The sequence below is a fragment of the Pteronotus mesoamericanus genome, unplaced genomic scaffold, assembly GCF_021234165.1.
Source record: "Pteronotus mesoamericanus isolate MK-2021 breed Mesoamerican mustached bat unplaced genomic scaffold, CSHL_Meso_final contig_94, whole genome shotgun sequence".
In the NCBI taxonomy this organism is placed as follows: domain Eukaryota; kingdom Metazoa; phylum Chordata; class Mammalia; order Chiroptera; family Mormoopidae; genus Pteronotus; species Pteronotus mesoamericanus.
In genome coordinates this window covers 52,518,030-52,545,139 of record NW_026555285.1, presented here as the reverse complement: position 1 = coordinate 52,545,139, position 27,110 = coordinate 52,518,030, and the positions used below count along the sequence as shown (strand labels likewise).

The 27,110-nt window shown below is 63.4% G+C and overlaps 1 protein-coding gene across 4 annotated transcripts in view; it reads left to right on the top strand.

The window, feature by feature from the left end:
* Positions 1-27,110, top strand: part of MICAL3 (microtubule associated monooxygenase, calponin and LIM domain containing 3) — a 118,661-nt gene that overhangs the window by 55,246 nt on the left and 36,305 nt on the right. For 3 of the 4 annotated variants that reach the window (XM_054586589.1, XM_054586591.1, XM_054586587.1), the window contains exons 8-19: positions 135-392; positions 710-825; positions 1,793-1,919; positions 3,291-3,387; positions 4,229-4,376; positions 6,141-6,337; positions 7,627-7,739; positions 7,836-7,898; positions 8,203-8,376; positions 17,271-17,457; positions 22,950-23,038; positions 23,609-23,696. In XM_054586589.1, coding sequence (XP_054442564.1) covers positions 135-392; positions 710-825; positions 1,793-1,919; positions 3,291-3,387; positions 4,229-4,376; positions 6,141-6,337; positions 7,627-7,739; positions 7,836-7,898; positions 8,203-8,376; positions 17,271-17,457; positions 22,950-23,038; positions 23,609-23,696 — 1,657 coding nt within the window. Of the gene's footprint in view, positions 1-134; positions 393-709; positions 826-1,792; positions 1,920-3,290; positions 3,388-4,228; positions 4,377-6,140; positions 6,338-7,626; positions 7,740-7,835; positions 7,899-8,202; positions 8,377-9,485; positions 9,570-11,004; positions 11,104-12,585; positions 12,643-14,400; positions 14,509-16,620; positions 16,729-17,270; positions 17,458-22,949; positions 23,039-23,608; positions 23,697-27,110 lie in introns of all 4 variants that reach the window. The other variant, XM_054586590.1, reaches the window with a different exon arrangement.

The following is a 27,110-nucleotide window of genomic DNA, read 5'->3' as shown; positions in this document are numbered from 1 at the left end:
GGAACACGACTCACTGGGGGGGGGGGAAGCGGTGAGAAACGTGCTGTCTGTGGCGTGTGCCGTGTGCCGTGTGCCTCGAGCTGGCTCCTGCGGCCCCGGGCCTGTCTGCCGAGCCTCTTCCCTCCCGGGGGTAGGACTATGCCGACACGGAGCTGCTGCTGTCCCGGGACAACGTGGACCAGGAGGCCCTGCTGGACTACGCCCGGGAGGCCGCCGACTTCTCCACCCAGCAGCAGCTGCCCTCCCTGGACTTCGCCATCAACCACTACGGGCAGCCCGACGTGGCCATGTTCGACTTCACCTGCATGTACGCCTCCGAGAACGCCGCCCTGGTGCGGGAGCTGCACGGGCACCAGCTCCTCGTGGCCCTGGTTGGGGACAGCCTCCTCGAGGTGAGGGGGGCAGCCTGGGGCAGTGACGGACACTGTCCGGGGCCCCGGGGGGGGGGGAGCGCCGGCGGCGTCGCGGCACGTGGTGGCGCCCTTTGGGGGTGGTGCCAGGACGTCCTGCCGGATGGGCTCCGGGGCTGAGGACGGGCAGTGCCGCGGCTCTCCAGCCGGGCCCTGCGCCGGGCAGCGAAGCAGGACGTCCAGTGTCCGGGCAGTGGCCGGGCCCCACTTCCACCGCGGACTCTGTCTCAGAGCGCCGTTCGGTCCCTCTCCCGCGGAACAGTCGTTTATCTTCGTTCTCTGCTGCTCTTCTGCAACAGCCCTTCTGGCCCATGGGAACTGGCATCGCCCGCGGCTTCCTGGCTGCCATGGACTCTGCCTGGATGGTGCGCAGCTGGTCTCTGGGAGCCAGTCCCCTGGAAGTGCTGGCCGAGAGGTAACAGGAGCGGCGGGGCCGCTGTGGAGAGGCAGCCGGGAGTGAGGACGGCTCCGCGCCTCTGGCAGAGCGCGTGGTCGCCCCTCCGCTGCTCTCCCTTCTCAGTGAACGACTTTCTCACGCGTGGGAGAGGCAGTTAGAGAAACAGAAAGATTACCTGCTCTAGATGCGCGTCTCATCCCTTCCCACTCGAGACGCGCTGCGCCCGGTGACACCCGAATCTTGCTGCACTGTCCAAGGACAGTCCCTGCCCCTTTGGTGACAGTCACGTGAACAAATATGTGAGAATAGTGAGTCTTGTCCTTAAACTACAGAGACAGACGCTAATGAAAGCAGCAGGGTAACGGGGGAGACACTGGAATAAGGAGAGAAATTAAAAGTGGCTTCGAAGTCAGAGGAAAACACCAAACTGCTTGGAAATACTTTTCAAAATTGCGAACGTCAGATGTTTTGAGGCAGGTTACTGCAGGGGAGGCAGGAGTCCTGGGATTGGCCGATAGAGAACAAATGCCTTAACCTGGGAAACTAGAGAAACGAGATTTGCTGCGTGAGGCTGATGGTCGATAGCATTTGAAGGCGGTCGCTTCGGGCACCGCGGGTGACTCGGTGGCACGTTCCTCCTTCGCCTGTGCTTTAAACGTCTAGCGCTGGGACGCTTGAAACAACAAACGGGGAGCAAGCTGCATCTTCGATTGGAGTCAGACCCCGCCCCCCCCCGCCCCCCTCCTGCCAACAGCAGGGCACCTGCTGTCCACGCTGGCCCTGCCAGGCCCCTGGGGTCGCCGACCTGGTGGGACTGGGAAGCAAGGGCCGAGGTCGCGTTGGAGGAAACCGGTCAAGGGGGAGGATTTGCCCCATCCTCGTGATAATTCGGGGACTGTCAGCACACAGAAACGCCCTCATAGGAGAGGGAGAGGTCATGGGGCAGGTCACGGGGCGGACGTGAGCGGTCGCTGTGTTGCTGCAGGGAGAGCATTTATCGGTTGCTGCCCCAGACAACCCCTGAGAATGTGAGCAAGAACTTCAGCCAGTACAGCATCGACCCCGTCACCAGGTACCCCAACATCAACGTCAACTTCCTGCAGCCGAGCCAGGTGAGCGCCTTCCCGCCCATGGTCTCCCTGCAGGTCCGGTGACCGCACGCACACAGTGCTTCTCTCAGGTGGACGCGGGCAGCGTTGGGGGAAGGGGAGAACCATCCCCGTAGGCAGACTGAGCGGCTCAGGCCGAGAACAGCGGGATGGCTTGCTGGGAGGCCACACGTGACAGAGGCGGTGTGCCAGGTCCGGAGGCCACGCCTCCTAACGTGGGCGGCCTGTTGTCGGGAGAGCGCCTATCCCTCACCGGTCAGTGCACATGCCTCTGCTGGCGCAGTCACTGCCAGGCTCTCGCTCGGACGGGTCGTTTCTCACTCTCTGACCCTTGGTGCCTTCCACTGTCAAACAAGGGGACGGTCCCTGCCGCTCCCAGATGGGGTCACTGGGCGGCAATGGAGACTGTCTGTGGGGGAGAACTCAGAGATCAGCCCGCACCTCCGGCCGCTTCCCCGAGTTACTTCTCAGAACATCAGAGCCTGCAGCTGCATCCAGGACGATGCTTTACAGAGCACAGCCATCTCAAAAACCTGCCAGGTTTTGGAAAATAGCCATTCAACATACTTGCCTGGGTTCGCGTGGAATTTTATACTCACGTTCTACCTGAGGTCGCCACCCTCCGGCCTATATCTGTGGGTGGCGAGTCCAGGATCTGTGGGACCAGCTGGAAGGCGCACAGGGTCCAGCCGCCAACCGAGCGAGCGCACATGAGCACCGAGGACACACACCATTCAGGAAGCTTCACTCGTAACGTGTGCCCCCGTAGGACCGCGGATAAATCCGGCAGCATGTCCACAGTGGCACACGTGCAGCCGCGGAAAGGCTGCACTGCACTACGTTCAGTGAATGCACCTCAGAGACACTACCAGTGTGCACAACAGCCCCACACACCGGAGCCTGGGCCGCGTGGCTCCATGTACACAACGTTCAGAAGCCGGCAGGCAGGTCCTTGGGGGTGGAGGTCGTGGGCGTGCTCACCGTGGGGGCGGGGCGCCAGCGTGAGGCTGGGATGCTGTCCGGTCCTTACTGGGAGGCAGTCACATACAAAAGTGCACCAAGCTCGACTGTGTCTGTTGTCAGTGAAAAGGGCGATAAGCTTATTTTAAAAACGACGACGGCAGCAGGAGGCCAGCAGAGGCTGTCAGAGGGACAGTCGTGGCCGAGCGGCGACTTCGTAGCACAGCCTCGTGGTGCGTGTCTGTCACCGGCGTGGCCCGTGACCGGCGTGGCCCGTAACGGGTTCAGAGGCTGTCCTGCCTTGTCTCCCCCGCCCGGCCGGCTTCCCAACCTCCCGTCTGCCGCGCTCTGCTCAGCAGGGGCTGCTGCTGGGGTTTGACTTGCCCCCCTCACAGCGATTCGCCTTTCTGCCAGGTGCGCCACTTATACGACTCCGGGGAAGCAAGAGACGCCCACCTGGAGCTGGAGAGCCTGGCGAGCCCCCGAGCCACCCCCAAGCTGACACGCCACGGTGAGCCCCAGGCGGGGCCTCCCCCAGGGCGGGGGCTGTGCGGGGCAGCCTGTGGCCACGCAGGGAGCGCTCGGCCGCCACGGTGTGCACGGCGCTGGTTCTGCCCCTCGGGGCACATCTGGAGGCCTCTTCATTGTCCCGGCTGGGGTGGCGGGGACACGGCGGGCCTTTCTGTCCTGCAGTGCACACGTCAGCTCCTGGCCAGACATCGGCTGTGTCAAGGCAGGGAGGTCTTGGTCTGAGGCATCGGGAGGATCCAAGGAGAAACCAGACAGAGGGGCTGCTGAGGCGGGAGGGGAGCGTGTGGGCACACAGGTCCACTGCAGGCCGGGAAGGACTCCCGGAAGCGGCCGCGGCACGTTCGCTGGGTGCGGCCGCGTTGCCAGCGTTCAGGGACAGAGAGGCGGCTGTTGCGTGTTTTGTGTGTAGGGAAGGGCCCCTGAGCCTTAAAGAAGAGGGACGTATGGACACCGTGTGCGCAGCATGGGCCGGAGGAGGCGAGGGCCCCTCCAGGAGCCGCGCTGATGGCCATGAGGCCGCCGCCTGGCGCTGGTGCGGAGGGGGAACGAGGCAGGAGCACGCGAGGAGGGCGGGCGGCGGGGGGCCCCCAGTGGGCCCAGCCCCGGCGTGGCTGTGTGTGGAAGGCGTGGTCTCGAGCAGGCAGCCAGTGTCTCTGAACCCCAGCGCCGAGTCTGTGCCGTGGGGGACAGATGCCTGCCTGCCTCACGCACTGTTCCTGTCGGTGGCGACGTCTCAGACTGGATGTGCGAGCTGCAAAGAGGGTCCCACATTGGTGCTGCCAGGTGACCAAGCTTCTATTGGTGTCGTCTTGTTCTTTTAGAGTCTGTACCTCGTTCAAGTAAACTGCTGAATTGGTGCCAAAGGCAGACGGAGGGCTACGCCGGGGTCAACGTGACGGATCTCACCGTGTCCTGGAAGAGCGGCCTGGCCCTCTGTGCCATTCTGCATCGGTACCGTCCTGACCTCATGTGAGTGGTGGCCGGATTTCCTGTTCATTTTATACCCCCAAGGCCTCGGGGCTCCCTGCTACCAAGTCACCAAATTTGTACCTTCTTCCTAGTATGGAATAGATACTAAAACACTTTTTCTAGAAAGCAGTGATTAATTTTGATTCGATTCTATTTAAAACTCTGAAAGTCGAGTATCATATAGCTCAGCATGGAAATGATTCAGAGTTTTTAAAATCACTGCACTCAGAAGGTCAGAAACTGGTTTCAGCGCCCACGTGGGAGTGCTGACTTCACACAGAGGGAACCTCGGTGTAGTGACTCCCCCCCGTGCTGGCCAGGCGTGGGGCTGGCTGACGGCGTGTGTTCTCTCCTGTCACAGCCCCCGCTCCCGCAGACACGCGGTCAGCCCCACGGCCCTGGGCGCGCCACGGCCACCACCGGGGCAGCTCCTCTGGGGGCGCCGTGCCGAGTCGTCGCAGTGAGACGCCCAGGCCGAGCGCGGCGCGTGTTGGGCGGGGGGCCCGAGGCGTTTGCCGTGGGGGCCAGACAAGCGCGTCTAGAAACAGAAGCAGCATGTGTGGGGTTAGTCTGGCTGCCTGTTCTTTTATCATTAGGTTCACTTAGGGGCCCGATTTTTGTGTGTTTATTTTGTTTCAATGCTTAAGGAACCCTAAAGGCCGCTGTTCCTGTTGATACTGGGCTGTAAGTTCACGAGACCATTCGGGAGCAGGATTTTGGGTGGGCATGGAGAATAGCGAGAGGCCTGCGCCCCTGCGCCCCTGCACTGTGACTCAACGCAGAGGGGACGCGGGGCTCCCCCCTACGGGGGGTGAGGGGCATGGAAAAGTCTGTAATACAGGATGGCACTGGAGCGCGTATCGGGAGAGCCAGGCGAATCCGGCCCCTTCCTGGGACGAGGGGGCCCGACTGAAGGGAGCCCAGCGGGGTGGGGGGCGGGAGGATGGGGAGGAGGGACGCTCCTGTCACGGCGCCCCGCGGCCGGGCGCCCCTCACGGAAGGCAGACCCGTGAGGGGGTGGTAGCTGGCAGGGTTCAGGCTGCAGTGGCTCTGCTCGGGATGAGCCTGCCGGTTTACAGGCTTAACCTGCGGGGACAAGGAATTTCTGAAAAGGACAGTCTGTTGCGGGCCAGCGGGTGAGCGCCGAGCAAGGCCTGCCCCCTTCGCCCGGGCGCCAGAGGAGGCTCTCGGCTTCCCTTGGCTGAACAGCAACCAGCTCGGAACCCGAGCAGGAAATGCTTGCTGTTCTAAGTACTTGGGGAAATTCAAGAAACTTAGCAACAGAAAAATCTGAGGGAAGTTTTGGAATTCCCCTTTAAGGAGGAGGCCGAGCGAGGGTTATCGGAGCAGATTCAGAGTGTCAGAGGCTGGTCGGGCCCCAAGGAGATGCTCCCAGGCCTTCGGGAGCAGTCAGGTCCCAATAGGGTTTTATCTTTATGGAGCATTAGTTTAATAAATACGGAGTGCACACAGGATGCGAGAGAGTGTGTATTTAATCTCTCAAGAGAGGGAAGGGAGTCCCTATCTTGAGCCTATGTTTTAGTAAGAAACTTATGTAATTCCTCTTCCCCCCTTTTTTCCCTTCATGGATAGATTCAGTCATTTTTCTCCTCAAGGGTGATTTGCACTTCAGATTTCAGGGAGGCCCTGTCCACGGGATTCTGGCTGAGCCACCGAAAAAATGGGGGTGATTTAGTGACACTGTGTTTTTGGTGAGGAGACAAGCTCCCCATCGCGATGCGTTTTGCTTACCCTGTTTCTCAGAGACTTTGATTCTTTGGAAGAACAAAACGTGGAGAAAAACAACCAGCTGGCCTTCGACATCGCCGAGAAGGAGCTGGGCATCTGCCCCATCATGACGGGCAAGGAGATGGCCTCGGTGGGCGAGCCCGACCAGCTCTCCATGGTCCTGTACCTGACCCAGTTCTACGAGATGTTCCGCGGCACGCTGCCCTCCCGCGGTGAGGCCCGGGCTCCGGCGGGGGCCTCTGCTGACTCCCGGCCCGCCCCCGAAGCCTGCTCCCCCGTTTCCCCTCCTCACCGCCCGCTCCCCGCAGGCCCTCTCCCCGCGGCCGTGTGGGCACAACCACCCTCCTGTCCGGAGTTTTCCTGGGCCCCATCACCTTCTCGCTCCGTGTCTCTCGGAGCCCAGCCTTTTTTCAAAGAAGGGGTTCACGCTTGTGGGCTCTTCCTCCCCTGCCTAGGCTTTGTCACGCTGGCAGCCGGCTCTGTCCTGGCTGCTCTGCCGGACAGGCGTCCGCGCGGCCTCTCCGCGCTCACCTCGCCGCGTGGGTCGGCACGGAGGCCCGGCCTCCTGTCCTGGGCACTCGCCCCGCGGTGTCAGGGCCCTGCCCTGGGTGGCCCCCCGCCCTTCTTCCCGCTGCTCTTCCTCCTCTGGCTTCTCCGCCTCACCGTTTTCCAAACATCCCTCCTTAGCCTGAGGCCCGAGGCCCCAGTCTGCCCACGTGCTGCCGGCCGTTTCTGCTGTCCTCTCTGGCCTCTTGGGCCAAGCACGGCGCCGTGGTACCCAGGTTGGGTTTACGTCCCAGTCCGAACAGCGCTCCAGCCTTAGGCCGGTGACTCCATTTTCCTGTGCCTCAGTTTCCCCATCTGTAAAATGGGGGGGGTTTTGTATCTATTTAGGCTGTGATAGGCTAAGAAGAGTGTTTGTCAAATGGAAGCACTTCATAAATGTTAGTGACACATTATCAGTTTTAGTTATTTTAAAAACTGTTGTCACTAACAAGACAGGAGAATCCATAGTTGGTGACGCTCCAGGGTCTTCCGGCCCCCGCGCTCTCACAGGCGTCTCTGGCTTTTTCTGATGAGACGCACAGCTTTTGCCGCAGACGTCCACGGCTCTGACACCAGCCCCACGGTCAGGGAGCCCCTCGGTGTGCAGCAGGGGCGTGGGCTCTGCGCCCCCAGGCCCCGCGGCCCTGCACCGCCGCCCGCCCTGAGGCTTTTATCACAGAGGTGAGGCTTTGGCGCTCTGCTCGGGGGACCAGTCACGGCACCTTCCAGCTTCACACAGGCTTCTGTGTGGAAGTGGAGGAGATAGAGTGGGTGTTGTTTATGTTGATGGAAGAAAGAAGGCTGAGGTCTAGGCCTGAGCCTGAGTTCTCTGTGGAGTTTCCTGCTGACTCTTCAGAGCCTCCAGGGGTCCCAGGGGCCCCCTGTGGCCAGGGCGGCCTGGTCGGTCCTTCAGGGCCCGGCAGCTTCATCCTCAGCCGCTGCCCTCTGTCCACAGACGCCGCGGCCCTGAACGCGGAGGACAAGGCCGTGCTGGCAGCCGGCACCAAGTCGCCCATCTCCTTCCTGAGCAAGCTCGGCCAGACCATCTCCCGGAAGCGGTCTCCCAAGGTGAGCGGAAGCGGCTCGGGCCGTGGCACACCCGGGGGCGGCTGGGGGGGGCGCGTGGGGCGAGGCCAGCGCTGTTTGGTCCCCTCCCTGCTGCAGGATAAGAAGGAAAAGGACTTGGACGGCGCTGGGAAGAGGAGAAAGACCAGTCAGTCCGAAGAGGTGAGTGTCACCTGGGGTTTCTTAGAGCGATTATGCTGAACTGCCCTTTTTGTCTTAAAGCCTCCATTTTCAAATTGATGTTGCCCGATCTTTCCGTACCCCCTTCATGAGACTGCTCGTGGGCAGCTACCTTCCTGTGGGCGTCGCCTCTGTTTGATTTTTTGGCGACATGCCCGTCCTGGGCAGTGACAACACCAGCAGACTCGGGGACCCCCTTCGACCCCGCCTGGGACTAGAGCGTTGGAACACTGGGCGCCATGCAGGCCCCCCTCACGGAGGCCCTCTCCCTGTCCCTTCCGGTCAGGAGGACGTGCCCCGGGGCCGCAGAGGCGGGCGGGCGGCGCTGGGGAGCGCTCTGACTGAGAGGAGGCCCGACGGCGCCCTCGGCAACCAGAACAAAGTCAAGTACATGGCGACCCAGCTGCTGGCCAAGTTTGAGGAGAACGCGCCCCCCCAGTCCAGCGGCCTGAGGAGACAGGTGAGCCCGGTGTCTGCTTGTCCCGTCTGGCCGTGGCCGGACGAGCTCTCAGGAGCTCCTCGGGCCCGCGCTCACCCCTGCATTTGAGGGCTCGGGCGGAAATGAGCAGAGGGATTTTAAATTTAGGCCACGGCATTCATGTTCACGTTGTAAAAGACGTTCCCGCACCTGGTCCCACTCCAGGTCAGTCCCCTCCCGCCCATCCCCCCCAGCGCACGCCAGGGTCTCGCCGCCAGGCCACCCTCCATGTGCCCGCTCTGGGCAGCTTCTCTCGGGACTTGGGTTGCGGCCCCACCCTCCGCTTGTGGCGGCGCCCGCTCTGTGCGCCAAGCTCATCGGCCCCTCCTCTGGGGCTTGCGCACTGGTTCCTCGTCCTCCAGACGCGGACAGAGGCGACAGGCGTCCTGGTCAGGACGCGGCTGCGTGCCGCGGTGATGACCTGGGCGCTCCCAAGCCAGGCCGAGACGACGAACCTCGTGCGGTCCCCGTGGACGCCAGCCCACGTCTCCTGAGCCCCACCTGTGCGAGCTGGGCGGAGCCTCAAAGGGCATCTGAGCTGGGCCTCGTCTCTGCCCTCGCTTGTCTGAAAGCCACTGGGACGTCTGTAGAGGCGGGGCTGGGGTCCGCAGGTCCACCCCCGGTGACTACCTCCTGTCGCCCTCTCCTCGTCAGCAGTTGTTCTGTGGGCAGAGGGGCCAGGCCCCGTGGGCGGCTCACAGGGAAGACGGTGCCTCCCGCGGCCTGTCGGCTCCGGCAGCCTGGCCTCCCCCAACCCTCCCCCACAGCCGCCGCCGGGAAGGCTGGACTCTTCTCGAGAGCGGGCTGGCTTTTCCTTGTTTTCAGTGAAAGATGAGTTTTCCAAAGCAGAGTGAGTGGTCGAAGCTCAGAACGGTGTGCTCGGGGGGAGCAGGAGAAGCACGGCTTCTGTCCCCTTGGGCAGGGGTTGGTTTTCTTTGTAAAGTGTGACTGTCTAAGAGTAGATTCTGTGTCTCCAGCAGGGCGTGGGCGTGTGTCCGTCCTCCGCAGGCGCCTTTCTGTGTCTCCTGCCTTAACGTGTGGTGTTTGTTTTGTCTCCATGTCCTGCCCCCCACCTGGCCTGTGTGTCACAGCCGGCACAGGAGCGAGGGGCCGGCCGGCCGTCGCGCGGCCCACCTCCGCAGGGCCGCCCCGCCCCCGCCCCACGGTGGAAACAGGTAAAGGACCTGCCCCAGCGTCGGGCGGGCGCTGCCTGCGGGCCCCTGGCCCGGCCTGCGTGGGGCCTCTCGCGAACCCGGCCCAGCCCAGGACCACCAGTGCCCGTCCGAGCGACGGCCCTGGGCCGCACCGTCCCGCCACCCCCGGGGCTGAGGGGCCCGTCAGCAGGGTGGCTGTGCCGCACCCGTGGGCTGGGTGGAAGCCGCGTGGGGCCAGGCCTGGGGGTGCTGCTGTCCTTTGTCCCGAGCTGAGCGTGGCTGACGTGCGGCCACGGGCGGGGGAGGCCCGAGAGCCGGATGGGCGGCCCTCATGCCAGACAGGACCTGCCACCCCAGAAACTGCTTCAGGCTCCGAGTCTGGTTTGTTTCAGACCCTGCACAAAGAGGATTATGGGCACTTTCTTGGGCTTTGTCTACGTTTAAAGCGCTCTTTCTAGAAACTTTGACTAGCAGGAGCATAGGACCTCCTGCAGCTGCCTCCGGCGGGCGGCGGGCAGGACAGGGGCGGGGACAGAGCCCCACCGTGGCGCCTCCCCGTCGGCCTGGCTCACCTCAGGTGTGGTGCCATTTCAGACTGAGGCTCCAGATCTGGTCCGAGGGGTAGATCCTCCATCCCCCGTGCTTAGTGCTCGCTGCCACTGGGAGGCACGGGCCGTGCCTGGCGGGGTGCACAGGGAATACGTTCAAGGTAGACCCCTCTTTTCTAACCTGTCTTTTCACACAAGGCCATGCTACAGGCTGAGGTGGAGGCTTGGGAACAATGTCCAGACTGAGGGAACCAAGTGGCCCCATCCCTCTGCTTGGGGGGGCCTTCTGGGGGTGGGGGCTGCATTGGAGAGTGCCTTCCCCTCCCTCGCAGTCTCAGTGGGAGGCCTGAGTGGAAGGTGGTCTGCTGAAGGGCAGCGCAACCTCTGAGCGGGGCCTGAGCTCCAGGCCCTCACAGGACGCACAGGCAGCAGGCGGGGGGTTGGGGGGGCATGCGGGGCAGCTGCCAGCCACGCGGGCGGGTGAGCAGGTGGCCCTGTGGCACGTGCCTGGGCCCCCGTGGGTGAGCATCAGGGACATCTCGGGTGAGAGGTGCGACCCGAGGGGCTCGCTTGGTGCCTGGGGCAGCTGCCCGGAAGCGGGTCAGGAGCTTATGTTTGGGGGCGCGTGTGTCTCCTGTTGACACTTCTGGTGCCTGGGCTCAGGCCGGGACGGGGACCGTCCACAGGTCTCCATGCAGCACGTGCCCTTGACCCTGGTGTTTCGAAGGGGCTGCACCACGAGCTGGACCTGGACACCAGCCGTGGGCTGCGCCACGCCGCTCCCTGACCCCACGGTGCCGGGCGGGGGCGGAGGGTGCAGGGCAGGGCCTCTTGGTCTTTCTGGAACCCGCTGCAACTTGGCCACAGTTTCACCAGCCTTCTCTCTGTTTGCGTCTGTTCTGGAAAAGCGGCGGGGGAAGGAGCGTTCGCGGACCTGTCCCAAAAAAGTGATCACACTCTCTCCACCCCCCACTCCACCTCCCTACCGGGCACGTGGCGGCCAGCAGGTGACCTTGTGTGCATGCTCCGTTGTCTGTCTGCGCTGCCCTCCCTGCCTGCGGGGGGCGGGGCAGAGCCCACCCAGGACTCCTCTTGGTCACAAAGCGGGGGGGTGGGGGGGGCGGCGGTGACAGGGCAGCCTTTGTGGCTGCGAAGGAGCTCGTTCCTGCCGGACCTCGGGGTAGCGCTCCTCGCGCTCAGCCTGGCGGCTTCATCCCGTTCAGTGTCCTGGGAGCGCGCCTCTGCACAGACAGGCCGCAGCGTGACCTGCGTTTGTCACGGGGACGAGGCCTGGAGCCCAGGGAGCGGCCCGTGTTTGCGTGGCCCCTGTCAGGCACCGTCTGTGCCTGGCTGCCCAGGGGACGAAGCTGAGAGGGGCTTTGGGAAGCGTCGGACGGGCTGCACGACAGGCTGGCTCCCTTCCGGTTCTGAGAGCCCGGCTGCGCGTAGCCCCTCCCCGCCCCAGGCACCACCCCACTGCTGCCCTCCCGCCCTCCTGCCCAAGCAGACCCTGCGAGCCCGCGCTGCCGTGGAGCGCGCGCTCCTACGACGTTGACCTGGGTTGTAGTTCCCTATGAAGTGAAACGCCACCTGCAGAGGGCGGGCCCGTGGGAGGGGCCTGGAGCAGGGCTGCAGGCCTCAGAGCCGCGCGCGGCCCGTGCTTTCCTCTGTGTGAGAGCGGCCGCTGGGGCCCGGGGAGCCCAGGCTCCCTCCCCCTGTGGCCTCGGCTGTTCTCAGAGGAAGCTTGGGAGGCCAGTGCCGCTGTCCCCCTTTCTCAGAGGACAAGGCCGAAGCCTAGGGCAGGGAGCAGGTTGTACGGGGTCACCCGGGGGACTCGGGCGCCCCGCTCTGGCCCTCGTCCTGCCTGGACCAGAGCAGCCACCGCAGAAGCTTCGGGCCCGTGTCCCCAGAACGAGGCCTGAGGGGCCCAGACAGCCGAGCCCTGTGGTTCCCGCCTGCGCATCTCAGGGCAGCGCAGGCGGCCCTGCCCCGCCCCCGCCCCCCAGGTCCCTGCCCAACCACGTGCGCATCCTGTTCTCTGGAACCACTTCTAGGCTTTGTTCTCTTTGTCTCCCTTTTGTAAATGCTGCTTTCGCCCCAGGGTCCTGAGCAGGGACCGCTGCACCCCGCCGTCCCCTGTGGATGGCGTGAGGTCCCCCACCTTTCCTTTCTGCTCTCTAGAAAGCTCCCCCTCCTAACCCATCTCTTCCCTCCCACCTCCCGCCGGACGCCTCTGGCCTTGTGCCACCCTTGTGCTAACAAGCCCACGTGTGTCCTTCCGCTGACCTCACCGGGGGCCGGGTGAGCGGCTGGCTGTGCACAGCGTGGTCCTTGGGTCGCCGGGCCTGGTATCAGGGGTGCTGGTGCTCCCTGGGGTGGGGCTTGGTGGGGGCAGTGTGTGTGTTGCCGTGAGCTCTGACCTCCTGGCTCTGTCACTCAGGCCACACAGAGCTTTTAGACGGGCTAAACGTCTCCTTTGTTGCCAACAGACGCGCAGGGACCATGATGCCGACCGCTGCGGCAAGCAGCGTCCCCACCGTGAGCGGGTAAACGCACGCCTGTGGCCCAGATTGCTGAGGCCACACAGACGGGCACAGGGGGAGTGGGGCGGCGCCTCTCCGCTTGCTTTTTGCACGCTCTTGCCACTCAGCCGAGAGCTGGCGCCCGTTTTGCCGACCGCGGTGACAGGGGCCAGCACACACAGTGGCGCGCCCACCCCGGCTCTCCAGGAGGGTCCCAAAACCCTGTGCGGTGGCCAGGGGCCCGCGCCTCGTCGCTCCCCCGTCCCCGCATGTGCAGCTTCTCGGGGCAGGGCTGGGACCAGCCGGCAGGGGCCTTGGCCCGGCCTGCCCGACAGCGTGGAGCTTGCGGTGCAGGCGCGGGCTCGCAGACAGGGTTTCCGAGGGGAGGAGCGCGGAGGGAAGGCAGGCGATGACAAGAGGGGGTCGCAAAGGAAAGGCGTCCGCCACCGGCGCGGAGAACGGCGGTGCTGCCGGGCTGGCGGGCGGCCCGACGAGAAGCAGGCGCCCGCTGTGGAAGGCCCGCCTGTGCCGCGGCCCCTGGGAAGGTGGCCGGGGGGCCCCGTGCAGGCGCTACCCTTGCGCCCCCCGCCCCGCGCCTGGACTCTCTGAGAAACACGGCCCTGGCTCTGCCGTTGCGCACGGCGCCTGGGGTCTGTCGGGGAGCTCGTCCCAGGCGGGGTCCCTGTGCCTGCGCCGAGCTGAGGCACCCAGTCGGGCCACCCGGAGCGTGGCTTCCACGTACGAGCCCTGTGCGCCCGGCTCCCGCATGTTCACGGAGCGGGGCCGTGCCCTGTGTGTTGAGGAACACACACTTGGTGAGGTTGTGGTGACGTTTGCTGAGATGGAGAGCGGGGAGCAGCGTGTGGGATACAGGGAGGAGCAGGCGAGAGGGGGACACCGGGGCCCGGGCTGCCGTGCGCAGAGCGCGGGTGGCGGCTGGGAGCTGCCTCCGTTTCCCAGGCGGCCTCTCCGGATGCTCCAGAGCAGGGGCTTCTCCGGGCCACTGCTCCGCCTCTCCCAGGACTTCCTGCGATGGCGCCTGCCCACGCCGGCCCCCCACGCACACGCCCCCCAGCTCGGCCCCCAGACACCCAGTCTCCCCCTTCTGCTGGGTCGCACTGCTCTGCGGTGACCCCCGCGCCCTCGGCTGGCGACGCCCACGCTCTCGCCCCTCTGTGCTGAGGCGTCGGCTTCGGTCGCTGGGACGCTGAGCGTTGCTCCGTTGCCGACGCCTCAGGCCCCGGCTTGCGTCTCCAGGGGCCGTGGAGGCCGCGCCCGTGCTGTCTGAGGGGTCCGGGGCCTCGCGTCTCTTCTTGTGGTGGCTGCTGGGGCCTGGCGGGCTCCTTGGGGGCAGAGCTTCTCTGAGCGCTGGCAGGAGGAGGAGGCAGAGCCACACTGCTGGCCTTCATGTTGGGGAGCAAGCTTCCCGCTAGACTTGCGTCTCCTGCCCAGGGGAACCCAGCTCGGGGGGAGAGAGACCCCGCAGAGCCCAGGGTAGGGGTGGCAGACCCCGCCCCTGCCGCTGCCCGGCGAGCGCAGTCCACGTGGGGAGGATGGAGTACGGGCGCCAGGCAGGAGCCGAGGGGCTGCCGGGGGCCCGGGGCGGCCGGGGGCCGGCGGGTGGGCGAGCTGCGCCGCGGGTGCTGAGAGCACGTCTTCACCGCATTGCTTCCGGGGTCACGGGCTGCAGTGGGGAGGGCCCCGAGGGGCCGGCTCTGTCCCTCCACGCCCATGTGTGACTGACGTCTCCTCTGATTCTCTTCTCCATCTTGTATTTTATAGCCACCGCCTGAACCTTCTCGTCGATTTTTTGTCGACCAGTGGGAGCTTTCTCTTAGTCTCCGCTCCTCCAGCCGCCCTGCCTCTCCCTCCTCTGACTCCCTCCGACAGGTAGCAGGCCTGGAGCCGGGCAGAGCCGTGTGTGCCCGCAGTTCTTGCGCACGTCCCTGCACGCGTCCGCCAGGCTAGGCAGACGGCAGAGCTCTTACCTCGGGCTGGTCTCCTGCAGGGGCGGCGCAGGACGGGCGGGGGGCTGTGTCTGCGCGCGTGTGCATCGGCCTGTTTCCCACGCGCTGTGTGTGAGCGCACGCCCGTGCTGGTGAGGCTGCCGCTTCCCCGCTTCAGGATCTGTGGACATAAACCCACTTTCGTTACATTTCAACAGTGTCGGTAACGGCAAACACTTCTCAGCTGCTAGCTTTTTAACTCCACGTGTCTTTACGTCAGCACACGTTAGAAAGAGCACGAACCACAGGTCAGCTGAATCTCTTCCGTGGTGTGAAGGGGAGTGCCGGGTGCCTGCTGAGCCGCGGTCACTGAGGCCTGGGGGCCTGCCTGCGCCAGCCCTCTAGGCGCGGGCCGAGGGCAGAGGGTTGCTGTCTTCTGTCGCGCGTCCTGTCCCCAGGCCTGTGCAGGCCGCGGACAGGGGGTGTGGCGGCAGGTGCTCGGGGAATGGCAGCAGGACAAGTCCAGCCACAGCTGCAGTGTGACTGTTCCTCAGAGCGGGAGGGAGGGGATCACCTGCTCTTTGTGCCCGAGACAAATAGAGCCTGTCGTGGGGGGGGGGGGGCATGTCAACACCGTCACATCCCTGCGACCTGGGTGTGACAAGGCCCTGCGCACACAGCCAGCCCTGAGCTGTCACTGCTGACCCCAGCCTGCCCTGACCGCGTGGTGTCCGGAGGCATGTGGAGCGGTGCGGCCCATCCCAGCCCCGCCCCCCCCGCCCCCCCCCCGCCGAGGCCAGGCCCCGCCCCCCGCGCAGGGATAGGAGCGTGGTTCCCAGCGCCCCCTCGTGCTCTCCCTGGGGCCCCGCTCTAAGGAAGGTTCAGCGGGAGGGCCGCTCGGTTTTCTCAGCCCCTGAACTGCAGCCGAGTCAGCCCCAGCCGAGCCTTAGAGCATCGCTGGCCCACTTGGGCAGGAAGTCAGTGTCCCCCCCGCCCCAGGGCTTCCCGTTTGTCCTGCCAGCCGGGGCATGCCTCGCTCGGCGAGTCCCTTGCATGTGACTGTGTGTGTGTCCGCTGAAGCCCTTTCTAACCGCAGTGACCGGCTTCCCCAGACGGCAGCTCCTGCGAGCTCCGTGTGACACAGCTCAGCAGTGCCCCACACCCAGGCGTCTTGGCCATCTGCACACGGAAGGGTCGCCTGGGTGTGGGGTCTCCCAAGGACGGCTCGCAGTTGGAATTGGGCAGTTTCCCCGTTAGGTCTGCAGCAGTGCTAGAGAGGGGACCGAGTTGGTTGGACTTTTATCTTTTATCTTTTTCAACCTATAAAAACTAGCTCCTCCAGAATAGGAACCTACTCTGACTTCCCAAGACCAACTGGAGCAGCTTGTCTGCCTGCTGGGGCGTGGACCCTGCAGCTGCACCCGCGGTGCCTGCCCTGTCCGTCCGGGAGCTTGGCCCTGGGGCCTGTGCAGAACACAGACACCCCCAGCCAGAGGGGCAACACGGGTCTTCCAGACAAAGCGCGGGGCCGCGGGGTGCGTGTGACGGGGGTTACGAGTGGAGCGTCAATCATGAGGGAGGAGGTCGTCTGTTACCCACGTGGAGACGCCGCCTTTCCACGAAGGGACGTTCTGACTGAGGAAACGACCCCCATGCCCTCCTGACCCCTGACCCGTGCTGTCAGCCGGGCACCGCTGTCCAGACCGCGTTCCCTGCCCCCCCCCCGGCCGAGCTCTCTGTGTGGTTCGCGTCTCCAGGATGGAGGCCCGTCTTCCTCTGCTGCGTCCGCCTCCGTCGCGTCCGTGGTCCCGCCCCCGTGCCCAGCGCGGGCCCCCCGACAGACACGACCCGCGGGCTCGGCCCCCCGCCCGCCCGCCGCGCCACATGGACACTGACACCTGCCGCTTCCCTGCGTGTGGGCACCGTGTGGGCATGGTTTGCTGCGCACCTTGTATTCACTGTGCACTTTTCAGAGAGTTTGTCCTTGCCTTCTTAACTCGTTTATTTTTCCTTCCCATTTCTTGTTCTGGTCGTTGTGTAAATCTCCAACCACTAGAAGTATATAAAGATGTACACGGGTGGAGTGAGCTCATTGGCTGAGCAGATAGCCAATCAGCTTGAAAGGAAAGAACAGCCCAAAACCCTTCTAGACAAGAAGGAACTGGTAAGCTCTGTGTTGAGCAGCCGTCTCTAGCTCTAACATGGCTGTGGCAAGCACGCCTGCCTCGTCCAGAGAACCGTGGCAACGCGTGGGGCCCCTCTGTGCTGAGGGACCCTTAATTTCGAGGCGCTCTGCGTTCTGTGACTGAGTTCCCAGGACTGTGATCATTGTCCAGCTCGAACGTGGGTGGGGAAGCCGCTTGCTTTCTCTGAGAGTGACCACCGTAGAGGCCGGGGACCCGCGTCCACACGGAGCCACGTGAGAGCACTTCATGTGTGCTTTTATGTGACCCTCAGAAACAGTTCTGTCACAACAGTTTGGTTTGATTTTTACAAACTCTGTAAAATGGACTCGGGTTCCCTCTCGGCCGCTGAGTCACGGGGACACAGCAGTGCCTGGTGCCGAGCGTGGGGGCACAGACAGCCGCCGTGGCGGGGCCCGGAGCCAGGGCGCGCCTCGGTCTGCCTCACAGCGGGCCCCCCAGGGACGCCGTGCCCCCGGGCGAGCCCGGATGCCGCCCTGACACGCCCGCCCACCCTCCGCAGGGCTCCGTGAAGAAGGAGTTCCCTCAGAACTTGGGCGGCAGCGACACGTGCTACTTCTGCCAGAAGCGGGTCTACGTGATGGAGCGGCTGAGCGCCGAGGGCAAGTTCTTCCATCGGAGCTGCTTCAAGTGCGAGTACTGCGCCACCACGCTGCGCCTGTCGGCCTATGCCTACGACATCGAGGACGGTGAGTACGCGCTCCTGCCTGTTGCTCCTGACCTCGCCGCCTGTCCCCCTCCCGTCTCGGTCCTCCTCTGAGACGCCGATAAACGGTGCCCCAGCGTCCGGGGGCCGCGTGCTCGCATCGCTCAGGGACGGTGCTGGCGAAAGCGGCTGCCTGGGCTGTCGTCGCGTCCCATCCCTCAGACACTGCGTACGGGGGACGTGAGGTCAGTGAGCCTCGTTTTTCGAGAAGCGGACTCTCACTTCTTGTCTAAGGTCAGTGACGGCACGTTGACCCCAGACGCCCTGCCCTGGGCTCTCAGACGTGGGCCCCCTGAGGACAACGGGGCTGGGCCTGGTGCGCCCACTCTGCGGCCTCAGCATCTCGGGTAAACGGAGTCCACGGGGAACCCATGCTCCGCAGAGGGACACGCGCACTTAGCAGACGATCGCACGGGCACCCAGACCGTCCTTGTCAGCCTGTCAGGAGAGGCCATTACGGGGCCGGGAGGGAGCGCGCCGTCTGGACCCTGGGCCTCCTGCCCGTCGGTGGGAAACACCGCCCGGCGCGGGTAGGACCCAGGACGGCATTGCGACGAGGAGGGTGCTGTGTGGGTCGGACTCGGTGTCCCTCGTCCGCGCGCCCGCCCTTCGGGCAGCGGCTTCGCTCTCCAAGGACTGGGGCTGGCGGGAGGAGCCCGCCCCCCGTCTCCCTAACCGTCCTCGATGCCTGGGTAATTTCAGCCCCTTATCGTGCAATCTGGCTGGAAAGAGGGGTCCCTGAGGTCCGGCCATGGATGGTGGGCTCATTGCTGCTGTATGCTCTCAGGGGCACAAGTAAAGAGTGAACAAGGCCTCCGGGAGCTGACCGTCTGGTTGCAGACAAGGGCCCGCGGAGCCGCAGCCGGCCATGTCGGCGTTCACGATGCGGGCCGAGCTGTGGCGTGGAGGGTATAACGTCACAGAAGCTGAGGGAAGGAGCACTCGGGAGCTCAGGAGCCGTTAGGAATGACCGATCCAACCTCAGGCGTGACGCAGAGGGAAGAGCCGACACACCGGCAGGGGTCGGGGCGACCGTGGTGTGGGGACAGGCCTGGCCAGCCGGGTGAGTGCCCTGCTCTTGACCGGGAGCAGGGAGCACAGTGGCTGTGCGTCAGCTCCGTCCGCCTTTCCACGCAGGCCCGGGAGCTGGAGGAAGGAGTGGAATTTTAGGAGCCTGCTCTCCTACCAGATCACTGTGTGATGCAGACCTTGAGCTGCAGAGCCTCCGCTAAGGCGTGGCTCCGGACAGAGGGCCAGTTCTGTTACTCTGATGTCCCAAGTCGGGAAACAGCTCCGAGAGGTTAAAAGCTGCTTGTCCGCGTTCGCACTCTCTGAGGTCCCTGTCAGTTCAGATGCTCTGGGATCAGCAACTCTCGGCCAACGTCAATCCCCAAGTGGTCAAATGAGAATCGGACGCTTCAGAAAAATACCCCTGTTTTCCCCTTGTCCCTGGTTACGCTTCCTCTTCACTTTCTCAAAGGATGCAGGCTGCCCTGAAAGTAAGCCGCTCTCTCCCTTGCCAAGAACTAGCTTTGACTGCTGCCAACTCTGAAGACAAGGGCTCCAGGTCAGACAACCGTTGTCAACTTTCCCTGTCATCCCGTGAGAAGCACGTGGCTGCAGAGACGGCCTGTGCAGGCCCGTCCTCTCTGCAAGCCCCACCCCAGCCGCCACCGCGGCTCCTCCCAGCCCCCTCGCTGCCCCCGACCAGCTGCTTCTACGCCTCCGCAGGCAGCCGGGGGTGGAGGTCAGACCCGCAGCACAGATGTGTCCGCTGCCCCCGCTCCCTGTGCCCGGCCATTGGCCTCCTGTCCATTCTGGAGACACGGGCACCTCGCTGCCGGGGAGGACTTGGCCCTCGCTGTCTCCTCCCCTGGAGCGCACCCCCCGCCTTCTCAGGGGCGTCTGCACCCCTGGCCTGGAGGGCGGTCCAGTGGCCGAGCGCACGGCTGTTGCCCGTGCCGTCTGTGTTTCCAGTTCCCGTTCCCACCCAGGCCCGAATTTGATCACCAGGATCCCTCCGTTTGCTTAGACCACGTAAAATCAGCGACTCAATGAGTCAGCCGTGATCTGTGGTTCGTTTGTCACGCTGGCGTGGCGGGCAGCGTGGAGCCGTGGCTGAGAGCAGAGCCTCCAGCCTGGAGCCAGGCGTCTGAGCCCGTCCGAGAGGGGCCGGGGGTGCCGCCAGGCGGCTGCTCTTGTGAGGGGGGACGGACGAGAGGGTCGACCGCGCTGGACTTGGAGGGTGAAATGAGTTGATGTACAGCTGGCGTGTGGTACATGTCAGATAAAATGAGCTCTTTTTGTAAATAACCTGAGAAGCAAAAAGCGCCACCAGGTTGAGTTTGGGAAGACGTGTGAGGAGGAGACTTGTCGCCCTGGGACGCGTGGCGTCTTGCTTCCTTACCTCCGTCGGGGGGTGCAGGGGAGGCGGGTCTTGGGGTTCTGCGGAGGAGCAGAGGCTGCACAGCTGTTGAAAGGTGGGGACTGTGTTTCAGCTGCGGCCTGACCTCAGGTGCCTAGAAACAACAAGGTTCTGGAGTGTTTTTGAAAATGCCCTTTGGTTAGCTCGTGGAACTTCTTTTTAAAACCTAAACCTTTTGTCTTTACTAATTTAGGATATTGTAGTTAATTCAGTGAGAATATCTACTCAGTTGTATTTGAAAACCCAGGATTCTGCTTTAGTAGGAAAAAGCAAATTAATGCAGGGGGGGAAATGGAAGACAGGAATCAAAGTAACTATAACTGATTACGATTTTCTGATACTGGAACAAGCAAGAGTCTTGGTTACAAGTAATAGGAACCCCAGTCTGAGTGGAGTTGAGCCTTGGGTTCGCGTCTTCTTCCAGGAGCGGCCTCAGAGAAGGACCCCCCACAGCCACCTGTAAGAACCCCAGAAGGCTCTCGGTAGCCCGGCTCAGCCACATGCCAGCTCCTGGAGACCACGCCCTGGGTGGGCTGTAGGGAAGGCGGGTTGGCCGGACTCGTCTGGGTCACGGGTCCACTTCTGTGGTGGGCAAGGCCAGACCACGCAGTCTGGAGCCACATTGGAATCACGTCGACAAAACACGCAAAAAAGCGTATGTTATAAATACTCATACGTTTTGTCTTTCCCTAATTACATTTTATCTGAGTCAAAGTTAAAGGTGAAGTGAGTGTTCGATTACAGATGGTAAAAGGAGATTGTGTCCCAGAGGAAACGAACAACCCGAGGCCACATGCCCCACAGGGACGTTCCAGGTCTGTGAGCAACGCCCTGGCGTTTCCTCTGGGCTGCATCGGAGCTGGAGGTTGCTGTAGGGGTGTGGACACGTTACTAAGGCCGGTTCTGCCCACCCAGGAACCTGGGGTGTCCTGCCAGGTGTCGTCTTGAGTTCCCTGTATCAGCGTCTTGCTGTCTTCAGTGGGCAGGTCTCTCACGCCGCCCCGGTTAGATTCATGCCTAAGTGTTGCATTGGTTTTGATGCTGCTGTGAATGGGATCGTTCTGTGTCTTTCCCACGTGTTTTGTTGACAGCCTGGGGAAATGCAGCCGCTTGTTTCTGTATGTCGACGGAGCATCCCGACACTTCACTGAATTTGCTTACTAGCTCTAGAAGGTTTCCAGTGGAGCCTTGAAGATTTTCCCCATGTCATCTGCAGACAGAGACACTGTCACGTCTGCCCTCCCTGTGCGGGTGCTTTGCATTTCTTCTCCCTGTCGGGAGCTCTGGCTGGGACTCCGTCCTGGGTCGAATCGGAGTGGCAAGAGCAGGCGTCTCTGTCTCGTTCCTGACCTTAGAGGCCAGGCTTCCAAACCCTCCCCGCTGACTGATGTCTGTGCTCTGTCAGGTGATTTTCTGAGTCTTTAGAGATGATTGTGTGAGTCTTAACTTTTCTCTCCGTCACGTGAAGGTGGTGGTTCGCATTTGTGGACTTGTGTGTGTGACGTCACCCGGCATCCCCGGCGGACCCAGTTGAGGATGCGGCGTCACCCTGTGCCTGGGCGGGGGTTCCGTTGGCTCCTGTTTTGCTGAGCAGCCTTGCGTCTGTGCCCAGCAGGGACGTTGGTCTGTCGTCATCTTCCTCTGCAGTGTCCTCTGGCTTTGGTTTCAGGGCGGTGCTGGCTTTGTAGCATGAGTTTGGCTGCCGCCCGTTCAGGTGGTCGGGAGACTTTGAGAAGGGCCGTTGCTCTCAGTCCTTCTGTCAGCGCTCGCTGAGATCGCCCCCGGCGCTGGGCCTTTCTGCCTGGGGAGGGGTTCGATGACCGAGCCGGCCTCCTTACCTGGCAGCGGCCTGTTGGGAGCTTCGGCTTCTTCAGGACGCAGGTTAGCGGCAGGCGGTGAGTTTCTAGGAATTGCCCTCTCTCCTGGGCCGCCCAGCCTGCTGGCCTGTCTGTTCACAGGAGCTTCTCACTGCCCTTTGAGCTTCTGTGGTGTCAGTTGGAATGTATCCTTTTTCATTCCTGATTGTATTGTCTCCTCTTTGTATTTCTGAATTAATCTAGTAAAGGTTTATCTATTTTGTTTCTATTGTCTCTATTTTTAAAAGCAGCTGGTAGTGTTACTGATCCTTCCTATTGTTTTTTTGGTTAGGTTTTCTTCCTTTAACTTTGGGAACAGCCCGCTTGGCCTGGGCTCGCTGTCTCCGGAGCGGGCGTGGCTGGGTCCGCCCGCCCCCCGCGATGGTAGCTGGATGTCCCCCACGTTGGCGTCTCCGTGGCGGCAGCGTCTGCCGTGTGGTTTTCAAGGGCTGGTGTCAGTGGGAGTAAGGAAGCGTCAGGGGAAAGTGACCCTTTGTGATTAAATCCCACCCCCAGTGTCATGGGAAAAGCCGCAGTTGGTGTTTCCCGAACTGCTGACCGTGGGAAACGCGTGCTGCGTTGGGCCCCGGGAACCCAGGTGGACCCAGCCAGACGCCGTGAGAAGTCGCTGTCGGCCTCAACCCTCGTCCCACGCGGTGCGCTCCGCCCTGTGCGCCTGGCCTTCTTGGTGTCCTGCTCCGCCCTGCGTTCAGTCCCTGCATTTAGTCCGCGGGGGCAGGGGGGGGCGCGGAGGGGGGGGCTTCGCCGGCACTGTCTGTGGATGCGTTGGGATCGCGCAGCGCAGCCAGAGCCGTGCGGCCGAGGGTCCCAGCAGGGTTAACTGGTGTCCGTGCCGCCCCCTGCGGCCTCCACGCCTCCGCCCCACGCCCGGGTTCATTCTCGGTTCCCCGGAAAGGCTGCGCCTCCTCTCATGTGACCCGTCTTTGTTCCGCGCACACTGCCGCTTTGTGTGCGGCCTCCGCCCGTGCCAGCCTCGCCGACCGGGGAATGGCCCAGGGGCTTCACGTACGGGAAGAGAGCCCCTCCCCTTTAGGCGGATCAAAGTTTCAGGGGGCTCTGGCCTCCCAAACAAGACGAAGGAGGCGCCTGGCCCGGGAGGGGGAGGGATCGGGGTCGAGGTCAGAGTCCCAGAGCAGTGCTCATGCCCCTTTCCCCGCCTCTTGCCGCCCGCAGGTAAATTCTACTGCAAACCTCACTACTGCTACCGTCTCTCCGGCTCCGCACAGAGGAAGAGGCCGGCGGCGACACCCCTGTCGGGGAAGGTAAGGTCCTCGCTCTCAGGGCAGCAGCAGGCACTCTGTGCCCGGCGCCCGGCGCCCGGCCTGGGGAGGCTGCGCTGGCGGGCGGCCCCACCCCGTTCGGGGAGGGGGCACTTCACAGGGGCCACGGTCTCTCCGCCCCCTGAGCTGGAGGTGGGAGCCGGTGTCAAACCCTCCCTCTGTCCGCCCTTGTGCACAGGTGTCCTCTGAGAGGAGGACCTGGCAGGAGCCTCCCTGCCACCCGCCCAGTCACCTCCTGTCTGGGAGTTACCCCGCGGAGCCTTCTCTGTCTCTGCCGCTCACTCTCCTGTCAGGGAGCGTCAGCGGCTCTGCCTGACTCGCTGCTGCCTGTGGAGCCTGGTCAGGGCCTGCAGAGGAGCTCGCAGGCAGCGGCCTGGTGGGTGGAGCCGGCTACCGGCTCCTCGGGTGTGCACAGGGCACTTGCACAAGGGACGGTCCTGGTTTTGAAGGAAAGACCTGCTGGATGAGGAGCGCGGCCCGGGGCCCTGGGCTCCCCGTCTCCCGGGCTCTGCGGCTTCAGCCCCTGATGCCTCTCTCTGCGGACTCTCCTAGGAGGCCCGAGCACCCCTGCAGGAGGGCCCCACAGTGGACGCAAGTGGACAGGCCAGCACGGCCGGCGGCCCCGCGGAGAGAACTCCAGGTAGCCTCACTTCCTTGTTTGGCTGGGTGGCGCGTCACTCGCTGGGCCTGTGTGACAAGGCCAGGGGGATGCGCCAGCACCTCCAAAGCAACATTTCCTCGATTGGGCACCAGGTGGCCCAGAACCCCCTGGACTCCTTTTTCATGTGCCAGCTGCTCGCGTTCGGAGCGCCCTTTCTCTACGGCCTGTCGGAGGTGCTGGCGCAGATCCGCGGGGAGTTGCGCGGGCAGGCTGGGGCCGGCCGGGGCGCCGTCTGGTGAGTGCGACCCCCGGTCCTGCTCCGCGCCGCCGGGGGGCCTGCCCCTCCGTCAGACGTGCGGAGGTGGCTGCTGGGCTCCACCCAGGCCTCCAGGACCTCGGGACCGGCCGCCCTGCCGCTGGCCCCAGCGCACTCAGAGCTGCGTGGCCCCTTGCAGTTCTGGTTTGGGACTCTTGGCACAACATGGAGTTGGATAAGCCGCGACCTGCATTGGCGTGCACCTGAACGTGGAGTTCTCGCATCCCATTTCCTGTTCAGGTGTCTAGGTGGGCTGACACTTGTCTGCTCATTGACCTGTAACCACCGAAGGCCGTGCCCTGTCCTGACCGCTTGGGGCACGGGACCTTCTCAGGAGGACCGAACCCTCCCTGACTGTCCTTTCACTGCCGCGTCCTGTGTTAGGAGGGGGCGGCACCATCCCTCTGAGTGACAGCGGTCACTCTGCTCGCGGCAGGACTTAGGGGTTCCTGGGCACCACACTTGTTGTGAAGAAGTGAGTTTTTCCCTTGAAACTGCCTCTCTGCTCCGTGTCCAGCCAGCCTGTGCGACGTGCCCTCGGCTCAACTGCTCCGTAGAGGAGTCGAAGGGACCGAACTCCCCTTCCGGGGGTGGCGTGCAGAGCAGTCTCGAAAAGGAGCAGACCCAGTGGGGTCAGGCTGCTCCCACGTGGACCGCGCTCCTCCCGCCCCGTTGGGTTTGCGTTCTCACCGTCTGGTCGGAAAGCATCGTGGGTCTCGGGGGCCGTTGCGAAAGAGGACAGTCCTTAAAAGCAGGGAGAGGAACTGAGGGTTGGTTAGACAGTCATATCCTGGGCAGAGTGATCCCCCCAGCCTTGATTGGGGGGGTGCTGAGAGTTGGCCACATGGTTAAAGAAACAAAACAGCCAAAAAACAAAATAATCAAAGCGCTGAGTTAAAAGCAGCCCCCAGGCTTGTGGCTCTGATGGTGACCTGCCGGTTGCCACACAGGGGGCCCGAGCTGTGGCACCCCAGAAACCACGGCCTGGGCCCGGCCGAGGAGGCAGGCCCGGCCCCCGTGGAGGGGCCCTGCCGGGCGGAGGGCCCTGCGTGGGGCTGGCGACCGCACGGAGGGCCCGGCTCTGTGGGCAGCCTCGGGGGGAGGGGCGGGGGCCGGGGTCTTCCCCAGCTGTCACGGACAGGTTTGCTTTTCTCCTTGGAGAGGGGTGTTGTTTGCATCCCAGATCAAGCACTGACTGGTTAACTGGAATTTCCTTTTGGAAAAGCTTCAGGAAGCTCAGGGTTTCAGCCACCTCGCGTGTGTCGCAGACAGCGGGCTCGTCCCCAGGCCCGGGGCGCGCCTGCCCCGCTGCACTGGCGGGAGAGCCGAGCTGGTGGGCTTGGCCCCCCGGGCGCAGAGGCCTGCCCCCACCCCCATCCCCTTGGTGTCCTCGCGCCAGCGGGACTCGCCCGCAGGGCCTGGCGCCTCGGGTCCCCGCGCTGTGCGCGTCTCCTCCCCCGTGGGCTCCCTCCCCGACACCAGGCCCAGGGCTGACGGCAGAGCCGCCTCTGGGCCCGCTCTGCGGGGTCGTCCGCTGGGTCACCTCATCTGCAGCTGCTCTCTGATCCGGGTTTGGAGGACGTTGTTTACAGTGCTTTGCTTGTGTGCTTTTAATGCAGAAACTCAGTCTTCTGTCCTCAAAATGCATAAATGCTTTGTTCCCCAGCGCCTCGCGCTCGCTGCTGCAGGCGGGGCCCTGGCACGGGGCTGCCTTCCTGATCTCTGGTGCCTGGGCGCCAGCAGGCGGGGCAGGGAAGCCCCCGGGTAGGCCTCTTCTCCCTGCTCCTGGCACGTGGCCCCGAGCCACAGGCCCCGGGGCCTGCCCTTGCCCCGAGGCGTCCCCATCACACCCCGGGGAGCAGATGACCAAAACCGGCGACAGCCCAGATGGGGCCCTTTACCCCGTTGCTGTCTGAGGGAGAAGGCGGCCTCGGCCTCTAAAAGGGCCTGGCAGGGCCTGCTCCCTTCCCCCGGCCCCTGCGCGAGGTGGAATGGGCATCGGAAACGCGGGCGTTTCTTCGCACTCGGCTGAGAAGGCTGGAAAACGTGCAGCCCCTCCCTACCTCCCCACGAGCCCCTGAGGGGGCGTGTCTGCAAAGCCTATTCTTAAAGCAAAGAGACTCTGCCACCCAGCTTGGCCCCCAGCCTGCCCCGGGAGTCCTAGTTAATAGTGGTGTGTGGGTATTTATTTATACATGCATATCTATTTATAGAGGACTAGTTTCATATGTAGGTGTAGATATCTCTATATTGTGGCCTAAGTAGTAGTAGTAATAATAATAATAATAATAATAGTAACAACAAAGCTGCTTCTGAAGGTCTCGTTCCGCTGTTCTGGAAACCGAGGGGGTGAACCAGGCAGCCAGCACGCCTGTGCAGGGGAGACTCGGGGAGGTCGGTAGCTCAGAAATGGCAGGACAGACTCCCAGCCTCCGGAACGGGGTTCAGGAGCAAACGGGGGAGGCCCGGGTTCTGCTGGCGAGACTCCACAGAGAACCAGACCCCGCCCCCGCCGTGTCCTCAGGGTTGGCCGTGGCCGCCGTGCCACTCGGCTGGACGTCGCCACTTCGTGTCCAATGTGTTCCTGAAAGGGGCCCCCTCCCCGCCCTTCAGCTCGAGGTAGAGGAGCGGGTCGGGGTGGGGGCAGCGGGCAGGCTCCCCGAGGGGGCACAGTGGCCGAGTGAGCGAGCGTGGGAGGGAGGGAGGGTGGGCGGCCGTGCCTGAAGCGCCCGTCTGTCTCTGCCTGCCCTTCCTGAAGCCTTTGTTTTGCCCTTGTTTTTAACCTGTGCTGTCTGAGTTTTTCGTGTGTTTCTTTGTGAGTTTTTTTTCATTTAATTGTGTAACTTCATGTTCTGCAATCTCTGTGAAAATAAGGTGGTGTGCTTTAAAGTTTTTTTTTAACAAGTGTTACCACTCTTAAGAGAATAAACTCCAAACAATCTTCAGGTTTCTGAGTTTTTCTTTTCCTTCCCTTTTTCTTGATTGGAGCGGGGAAAGGGGGTAAGGCAGGAGGGGGCAGGGAGAAGGCAGGACGGCCTTAAAACGGGGAACCTGTGTGTTGATACTGGAATACAGGTCCTTGTTAATGGCAGGGTCCCCGTTCAGGGGTGGAAGACATTGCACTTTGTGGCAGCCGT